General features: G+C 42.1%; 1 protein-coding gene across 2 annotated transcripts in view; it reads left to right on the plus strand.

Moving 5' to 3' along the window:
- Positions 1-5331: 5331 nt before the first annotated feature.
- The window catches only part of CUNH16orf78 (chromosome unknown C16orf78 homolog), a 27587-nt gene continuing 22628 nt past the window's right edge, over positions 5332-10290 (plus strand). For both annotated transcript variants that reach the window (XM_006154777.1, XM_006154778.1), the window contains exons 1-2: positions 5332-5619; positions 9857-9973. In XM_006154777.1, the coding sequence (XP_006154839.1) occupies positions 5467-5619; positions 9857-9973 (270 nt within the window). In that variant the 5' untranslated portion in view covers positions 5332-5466. The remainder of the gene's footprint in view (positions 5620-9856; positions 9974-10290) is intronic.

A 10290-nucleotide genomic window follows, 5' to 3' on the forward strand; every position in this document is an offset into this window, starting at 1 on the left:
CGGGGGGATGGCCACACCACAACCTCTTCTCTATTCTCCTCCTGGGCACATACATCTGGTGTGATTTTCAAGCCACCAGGTCCAGAATTCAAACCACAGTTGGCCATGTGAAAGTCCAGTGCCTAACCACCAAGCTATCTGCTGGCCTCTAAACTTCTATTATTTCTTTTTAAATTTATTTCCTTCATGGGAGATGAGAGAGAGAGAGAGTGACACGTGACAGGGATTTCATGCTGTGATCCTTTCCCCCAGCCGGCAATTACCAGATACACACACACACACACACACACACACACACACACACACATATTTAATTTTATATATATGTTATGTATATTATATATATATAATATATAATGGTATATAGTATCTCTCATATATTATTCTCATTTATTGAGGTTTTTTTCTCAGTCTTCGTGATGGGTTTACTAGTCTAGTGATTCTGTCTTCTACATCTGAGATTCAATTTTCTGTATGATCTAGTCTGCTTTTAATATAGGTAAAGAGCCTATTAAGGGCATTGATAATCTATTCCATGAAATCCCAAAAGAAAACTTTCCAAACCTAGAGAGGCATTCAAAGATCCAGACCCAAGAAATACAAAGGACCATAGGATCAATCCAAGAAACTATTCTCCAAGACACATCATAGCCAGATTGACCAAAACCACAAAGACAAGATACTAAAATTGGCAAGAGAGAAATGTCAAGGTACTTACAAAGGATATCCCATCAGGCTAACAGTGGATCTCTCATTGGAAACAATGTGAGCAAGGAAAGAATGGGAAAATATACTCAAAATGTTGAGTGAAAAACAATTTCAGTCAAGAACACTACATCCTTGGAACCAGTGGATAACATAATGGCTACGTTGCTGGACTCCCATGTAGTCGACCACGGTCTAAGTCCCAGACTCAGTGGTTTAAATTCACGCCAGGTGTGTGTGCATGTGTGCCCAAGATCCCAAGAGGAGAATGGAGGAGAAGGGATTGCGGCATGGCCATCTGCCCTGAGGGGTGATTTCTTGCTTTTTGTCTCTGTCTCTGTCTTTCTGGCAAACATATGTGCCCTATAGCAAAAACCTCTCAAAAACAAACAAACAAACAAACAAACAAAAAGCAAGAGTACTATATACAGCAAGATTATCTTTCATATGGGAAAAGAAGACAAGAATATTCTCAGATACACAAATCCTGAAAGAATTTACCAACATTAGACCAGTTCTCCAAGAAGTTCTGAAGGGGGTGCTATCTCAGGAAAGCTAAAGTCAGCCACACAGAAATAAGAGTTCAAAAACAACTAAGAAAACGGCCAGCTTAATGGTAGAGATAAGTCCAGAGGTGAACGTTATCTTACAGAATTTAAATGAAAGATCAGACCACAACAGAAGATAGAGTAAGTACATGAGTCTGAACTGGTGAAATAAAATGTTATGATTTTGACTAAAACATTACTGATCTTCTATGCTTTGTTTTCCGGAGTTAAGGAGTTTTGTCTTCTCTTGAGTTGTGGACAGGTCCAGGTACCTACTATTCAGACAGAATCCTAACTTGTTTCCTGGCTTTAAGTCTTAAGCAAAGTTCTCTGACCATTTTTTTATTTTGATTTATTAAAGCTAAAACTGCCTTTCTTGAAATTAAAAAATATATTTACAAAATAATGGGACTCCAAAATGTTTATGAAAAATAGAATTAAAATATGAGTTTTCAAAAAATTTTAAAATCACTGCCTAGTTTTCCTATAAGTTCTCATGAACTTTGTGAAGACCCCTTGTATATTGTAAAATGAATCAATTCAGATACAATACAACTACGTGTGTATGATTTCATTTCTATAACACTCAGAAGCAGGCAAAAATATAACCGATGAAATTAGATATTATGATGATGTCTCTTTACTCTTGGAGGGAAGCAGTGTAGCAGGTGGAGCCATAAAAAGGTATTCTGGGGCACTGGGTACACAGATATTTTCATTGGTGATTCTGGAGCATTTCTCTACACGTAGGAAGCCTGATCATGTCCCTCCCTCTGATCTGTTTCAATTACTTTATTGTTTTCCCTTTGCTTCCCCTCCCTTCCCAGTCTGAGTAGAACCTGTGACCAAGTTCCTGTACGGCTTAGCCACTACTCACCTCTCTACAACAGTTCTCATCACCTGGTACTCTAGCCACACTGGCCTTTTACTGCTCTTGAAGTGTGCCATGATGTCAACCTGCCGCAGGGCCTTGGCACATGCTCACCCCTCAGCTCATTGCCTTTGCCTTAGTCTATTTTGCCTGCTGTAACAAAATACCATGAATTGGGTAACTTATGAACAACAAACATTTATTTCTAATAGGCCAGGAGTCTGGGAAGCCCAACATCAAGATGCTGGCAAATTTAGTGTCTGGGGAGTACCCAGTTCTTGGAGCTTATATGGTACCTTCTCACTGCATCCTCACCCGGTAGAAAGTTCTCTTCAGTCTCTTTCATAAGGGTACTAATTCCAAAATATGAAGAGCCTTACTACTTAAGCATCTCCCAAAGTTGCCATAATATCATCACTTTGCAGGGCTGGGATTTTAACGTATAGATTTGGGGGAGACACAAATGTTTAGCCCATAGAAACCCTGTTGAAGCTTACTTACCTTTTATTTTTAAAGAGAAAGATTTTTTGCTATAGAGCACGTGTGCTCACCAGAGAGACAGACAAAGAAACAGAAAAAGGAGAAATCATCCTCCCCAGGGGACATGTTAAATACTGATTAATCAATTATATGGTAGTTGTCTTCACAGGTTTCAATTTATATATTATTGTAATCATTATTCATTGTATAAAATTGGATAATAAAGGAAAAGTCCAAAATGTTGCAAGTAACTGAGTCTTTCTTTTTAATGAATTTTAAAAAGTCTAGAATCTTTTAAACATCTCTTTCCAATTTTGTTTTTCCTTTGCTTTTTTGAAGACTTATTTCTTTATGTGCAATGCAGTACTATGATCTTATAAGAACTCACACTGTGAATAAAAATGTTCTTTTTCTATCTCTTCCTAATGAGCCATTGTTATGTTCAATTTTACCTATCTCTGACTGGACCAATGCTGATACTCACAGATGTTATCTTACAGAATTTAAATGAAAGATCAGACCACAACAGAAGATAGAGTAAGTACATGAGTCTGAACTGGTGAAATAAAATGTTATGATTTTGACTAAAACATTACTGATCTTCTATGCTTTGTTTTCCGGAGTTAAGGAGTTTTGTCTTCTCTTGAGTTGTGGACAGGTCCAGGTACCTACTATTCAGACAGAATCCTAACTTGTTTCCTGGCTTTAAGTCTTAAGCAAAGTTCTCTGACCATTTTTTTATTTTGATTTATTAAAGCTAAAACTGCCTTTCTTGAAATTAAAAAATATATTTACAAAATAATGGGACTCCAAAATGTTTATGAAAAATAGAATTAAAATATGAGTTTTCAAAAAATTTTAAAATCACTGCCTAGTTTTCCTATAAGTTCTCATGAACTTTGTGAAGACCCCTTGTATATTGTAAAATGAATCAATTCAGATACAATACAACTACGTGTGTATGATTTCATTTCTATAACACTCAGAAGCAGGCAAAAATATAACCGATGAAATTAGATATTATGATGATGTCTCTTTACTCTTGGAGGGAAGCAGTGTAGCAGGTGGAGCCATAAAAAGGTATTCTGGGGCACTGGGTACACAGATATTTTCATTGGTGATTCTGGAGCATTTCTCTACACGTAGGAAGCCTGATCATGTCCCTCCCTCTGATCTGTTTCAATTACTTTATTGTTTTCCCTTTGCTTCCCCTCCCTTCCCAGTCTGAGTAGAACCTGTGACCAAGTTCCTGTACGGCTTAGCCACTACTCACCTCTCTACAACAGTTCTCATCACCTGGTACTCTAGCCACACTGGCCTTTTACTGCTCTTGAAGTGTGCCATGATGTCAACCTGCCGCAGGGCCTTGGCACATGCTCACCCCTCAGCTCATTGCCTTTGCCTTAGTCTATTTTGCCTGCTGTAACAAAATACCATGAATTGGGTAACTTATGAACAACAAACATTTATTTCTAATAGGCCAGGAGTCTGGGAAGCCCAACATCAAGATGCTGGCAAATTTAGTGTCTGGGGAGTACCCAGTTCTTGGAGCTTATATGGTACCTTCTCACTGCATCCTCACCCGGTAGAAAGTTCTCTTCAGTCTCTTTCATAAGGGTACTAATTCCAAAATATGAAGAGCCTTACTACTTAAGCATCTCCCAAAGTTGCCATAATATCATCACTTTGCAGGGCTGGGATTTTAACGTATAGATTTGGGGGAGACACAAATGTTTAGCCCATAGAAACCCTGTTGAAGCTTACTTACCTTTTATTTTTAAAGAGAAAGATTTTTTGCTATAGAGCACGTGTGCTCACCAGAGAGACAGACAAAGAAACAGAAAAAGGAGAAATCATCCTCCCCAGGGGACATGGCCATGCCACCATTCCTTCTCCTCTACCCTCCTCTCAGAATTTTGGGCACACATGCACACGCACCTGGCATGAGTTTTAAGCTGCCGGGTCTGGGACTCAAACCACAGCTGATTACATAAGAGTCCAGCAACATAACCATTATGTCATCTGCTGGCCCCAGAGCTTGCTTACACTTTAATTTACAGGTCAAGTGTAAGCCACACACTGTCTCAGCCAAGTCTAGTTTCATTGTTAATGGGCTTTCATAAAACCATATTCCTTTCCTTAAGAGCACTCATCTTAGCTTGTCATTATAGAGTCACAGGGTCATTATGTCTTGTCTTTCCCACTAGTCCATATGTTTTAGGAAGCCTAATTATGTTTTTTACTTCAGTATCCTCAACACCATGCCTGGCATGTAGTGGGTATCTGATAACTGTCTGTTGAAAGAATAAATGAATGTAAATTGAGCTTATAAAAAGCTTCACTCTGAATAGATTACACAGTAGGAAACCAAGATGCTAAACTGAAGGGTTTTTTTTTTTTCGGTTTTTTTTGTTTTTTGTTTTTTGTTTTTTGGCCAGTAGGCAACAGGGGGCCATTGAAGGTTTTGAGAAAGGGAGATATGTAAACTGACCCTTGTTTTAGTAAGATTGCTGTAGAAGTGGAGATGGGCAGATCATTAGGAGACTGTGGCAAAGCCTAGGTGGGAGATAGTGCCTGAGGAGGGGCACTGGCCATATGGGGAATAGCAGGAAGTAGCTAATGTCCACCTCCACTCTGAGCCCAGAGGCCAGCTCCCAAGCCAGACAGTGACCTCACAATCACTCCCCAGACCTTCTAACCTTCAAGGCCAATCTCCCAGCTGCTTAGCTAACTCTATCTTTTATAGTCACATCTAGGAGCCAACCTTACCTTCAGAGTCACCCAGGCCAGTAAGTGAAGACTAAGGAATCAAGTGTGTGTGAGAGTGCCATCTTCCACCCAAGGCACAGTCAAGACTCCATCATGGCAAATATTCTAGAGAACCTGAAGGACTTAATGCCCATGGAGAGGAAGTCCACCTGGAGGACTGCTGAGGAGAGGAGAATGTCCGACCTTACACGGGTGTTGGAATGGCTGGAGAGGAGGAAGGGGAAGAAGAAGCAAATATCTACCCTGGTGAGTATTATCAAAGAACAATTACCAAAAGACTTTTTTTTCACAAGTATTGCAAGAAGGGAGAGAGATTGAACACAATTTTCCTGAAATAAAAGGGAAGACTTTTAAGCCCTGGAATGAGATAATGGTAAAGTTTTAGAGGATGTTATGGGTGGGAATAGATTAATGAATCTAATTAGACAATCTGTGTTTGCTAGTTGGTATTTATCAAAGTTAGGCTTCTACCCTGCCACAAAGACTGAGAGACAAGGGTACAATATTCTTGATGATCACATTTCAAAGGGATGGCTCCCAAGTTCTCCAGAAAGTCATTCTTACATTCTAAAACTGGTAAGAGGCTGAGAGAAGAGTTACATCTCAAAGGAAACAAAGAATTTACAAGTGCACTTTTTTAAAGTAAATGTTCTAAAAAGAGAAAAGAAAAGAAGAAAAGGGAAAAGAAAAGAAAAGATGCCTGTAGTTGGGAAGAATCCCACTTAAAATTTAGTCAGGCTGTGGGGAATGTTAGTTTTGGTCAGTATTCCAGAAGGGCCAAGGGGCAGTGATTGGTTCTCCATGTTGGTGGGTGGGATCCTTCCCATGGTCCCCAGCACTTCCCTCTTTGTTGTGACTCCAAGGTCAAAGGAGTTCATTCCAGACTGCCATTGTTCCAGGACTGGGACTCCTATTATCATACGCACTCTTTTCCACCCTGTATCAGTTAGTTCTAATTTGCCGTTTCCTCTTTCTCCAGGAACTATAGAACCTGACTTTGCCTTGGTTTTCCCCAGAGCTCCTCCCCCATTCCCAGACCCAATTTCCATGGATGTCTTGAATTTCAAGCCAAATCCTAGGAAAATGAGGTCCTTGGCAGAGAATGTCTGTTGACCTTGAGTCCCCTAACCCCAGAATAAGTGAAAAACACCAATACGAATGACTACGTAGGCTCATGCAACTGCTAAGATCTACTGTGCGCTGTAGACAAGAAAGCTGAGTCAAAGAGAAGTCATTGTATTGAGTTTATGGCATTACTAAAGGGCAAAGCCAGGGCTCACATTCATATTTTTCCAGTTCCCAAACTCATCAGTCTTGTTAGACCAACTTCCCATAACCGCCTTCTGCTCTCTCTGCCTTATCCAGTTGAACACTCTCTGCCTTTTCAGAAAGCTCCCATTCTGCTTACATGCTGAGGGTAAACTCCATACATTGAGCCCTCCTCCCCACTTCCTCTTTGCCCTATTCCTCTAAGATCCAGCTGCTGGCACAGCTGGACCTCAGGAGTCCCTTATATCCATCCATTCCCTTATCTCATGGAACTGGCCCATGGCCAGGGCTCTTCCAGAGGTATGCCTCACACCTCTCCCACAGTAAACATCACAAGACTAGAGGCACTAGACCCCAGATATACTCTGCTGGTTTTATTAATTGATAAGCTGATCTGGTATCAAAACCCCTATATAATGTATGTCTTTACTTGATTTGTGCATGCTTTATTCTTGGTATATAAAACCTGAGCCTGTATTCCCTGACAGTTCAGACCATTCTCCACCTGGCCATTGGTGGAGCTTCCCTAGTAAGTAAACTCATGTCTTTCTTTGCTAGGTCTCTGAGTGTGTCCTTTAAAATCGGTCAACATCATGGACAGGCACCCCCAAAACATGTGCTCACTTATCACTTACAGTCAAAAAGATCTTGAGTGCATCTGACATGTTAAAACCTATCTGAAACACATCTTACTTATATCACTAAGGTGTTGTCTTGGTTCGTTATGGCATTGCCAACAGAAAGGCCTGAGTTTGGATGATTTGTAAAGACAATAGATGTTTATTTGCAAAGCTCATGATTCTGTATCTGGGAAATCCAAGGGCTTCATGAAAAATGGCAGAAGGCAGAACTTTTAGCAGAGCTGAGTGTGGTCTGTATCCAGGAGTTTCTTTTAATCTGGTCTTATTCCTTCTGCTGATAAAAACCACCAAAACTCAATCATAGGAGCCCTGCCTTAATAACCATATCACATCCAAAGGCCCCACCCTGAGACACCAAGAAGAAATTGAATCTTGACTACACACCTTTGCAATACTGGTGCTAATGTTTAGTGAGAGTCTAGCTCCTGCCCCTGTTTTTTGGGGGAATGGGAACTTGACTGCTGGGGTCTCTTAGAACTCCATTGAACATCAATCACAGAAATTATATTCACATCGATGATAAATATGTTCACTTCCATCTCTTTTCACTATGATTTTATTATATTATTTTAAGCTTTTTTTTTTTCTTGAGTGAAAGAGACGAAGACAAGGAGAGACAGCATCTCCAACAGAGTCATGATACTGCAATCCACCCCCAGCTTCAGCCAGTCCCACATAATGGTCACACATGTGCCTGATAATATTCAGGGAGGTCTCTAGACACTAATCTGGACCCTTTCCATGTGGGTTGGCCTTAGGGAGTATCTCAAGCACTGTCTAGCCCAGGAGGATTACATTCTAATAGTGTTTTAACAGCTTCATTTTCTTTGTGGCTTTTATTATAAATAATTGTGGACTCACAGAGGAAACAAATTTGCATTGATAATTCAATAATTGAATAATGAAAACTCTAAGCCTCATTACACTTCCCAGAGCATCTGGATTTTTAAAAGAGGGTCATAAGATGGTAGCAGGTTTCAGACAGCCGCAGGAGGTAGGGGGAACCTTTAATAAAGTGGCTGGGGAGGGGATTGTCTTCATCTTTCAGGCCCCCTCCATACTCTTCTCCCTTCTGCTGAGGTCAGCCCTGGAGATCCAGGCTTTTCCTCTATAATCTGGACTACTTATGACACCACTCCTGTGATATATACTTAACACCAAAGACCTCTAAGTTCAATGTCTTGGCCACAGAGGCCACTGAATCAGTAAATGCCCCAGCTTCTTTGGGTCTAATATATCAGCATATCAATTCACTCGGCTTTTCTCAAGATGGGGGTGGCGGGGAGGGGGGGTTGCAGAGCTACACAGGTGACCACTGCAGGGAGGCTGAGCATTGTGCAGAGGATGTGGGAGGAGAACCACTCTGGATGAGAGGACTCATCCTCTCTCCTCTCCACCTAAAAATTCAGCCCTTGCTTGAGCTTGCACCTCCTTTCTTCCCTAAGTCAAACAGAGCCCTAAAGTTGAACAGGATGGGCTTCCTCAGAAAGCAACTTCCGATGTCAACAGTGCCCTTGGATAGCTTCATCCCACATGCCCAACTGGCTTATCAAAACACGTCTTTCACCTTCTCATGTAATCATCTGCCTTACAGAATTCACGGAGAGCTTTACAGTGACCTGTGGTAACGTCTATATTTCTCACAATAACCTGATGAGGTAGATCTTGTTATTATTCCCATTTTATAGATTAGGATACTAAGTCACAGAGAGAACAGTAACTTACACAAGGTTACTTGACCACTCTGTGATAGATAGATAGGTAAACTGATTGATGGATCAGGGATCCAACCCAGGGGTTTGACCTGGAGACTACAATCTAGACCACTGTCTCCCCATAACCACAAGCAGCACACCCCCAAAGGAGATACAAAGATTAAGTTTTTCTCATGATGCTTCAGCATCCCCACCCCTTACAGATTGGGTGTGATGCTTCCTAAATGGAGGCCTTAGACCCTGGACATTCCTAAGAAACCAATCTTCCTGCCTCCACTGTGAGAACTGGAAGGCCAAGAATCACCAGGCACAAGGAACTCTCAGGGCAAGGGCACTCAGCTTCTGAACTGGTCACCAGGAGTACCTGGACTGAAAAGACAGGATGAGGTGGTGGGGTGAGGAAAGGAGGGGACTCTGGGATAGATGGAGAGCCCAAACTAGAAAAAGTCCCCAAGGTCTGAATAAGCAATACCTGTTCAAAGACAGGACAGCCTTCCTGTGGTTCCAGACAGAAGTCAGGACAGGAAGTCACACCCAGAAAGGCCACCTGAAGATTGGAAGGCTTCCTATCAGGGTGGGGAGTGGGACCCCACCCCCCACCCCATGAAGGGTAATAGAGAGCTAGTGATGGATTTGAGAATGGAGCAGGACAGGACCAGACCTGAGGCTTGGAAGGTCTGTGGACAGAGACATGGGCAGCTGAGGCAGAGAGAGAGAGGGACAGGAGCACTAGAGTGTGGGTTCGAGCTGGGTGGTGCGAGGAGTGGCCCACTCAAGGAAGCGTTCTCCTCCCTGTGGCAGAGGGCGCACTGCGCCCAGGGGGGCAGGTTGCAGGGCTCTCCTCCTTTATCTTTTCAGAAGGAAAAACCTGCAGCAGCAGCACCTTCAAAAGCAAGTGAGAAGGAAGTAAAGAAAGCCAAGGGCATCCTGAAGGCACCAGGAGGCAAACCACGCCAGGAGTTGGCCCCTGGAAAGGTAGTACAACCCTTCTCACATCACACCCCCTTGGGTCTCCTCTCCTGCACCAGGACTGACCAGCAATTAGCATAACAGCTAACCTACTGGACTCCCACATGGGCGACTTCAGTTTGAGTCCTGGACTTGGTGGCTTGAAAATCACCCTGGGCACACGTGTGTGTATGTGGGTACTCAAAATCCCAAGAGAAGAAGGGAGTGTGACATGGCCATCGCCCGGGTGGCAGGGGGTGATTTCTCACTTTCCCTCTCTCTGTCTCTCTCTCCAGTGAGCACACGCACCCTATGGCAAAAAAAAAAAAAAAAAAACCATAAAA

The sequence above is a fragment of the Tupaia chinensis genome, unplaced genomic scaffold (genome assembly GCF_000334495.1).
Source record: "Tupaia chinensis unplaced genomic scaffold, TupChi_1.0 Scaffold000422_1, whole genome shotgun sequence".
Taxonomy (NCBI): Eukaryota; Metazoa; Chordata; class Mammalia; order Scandentia; family Tupaiidae; genus Tupaia; species Tupaia belangeri.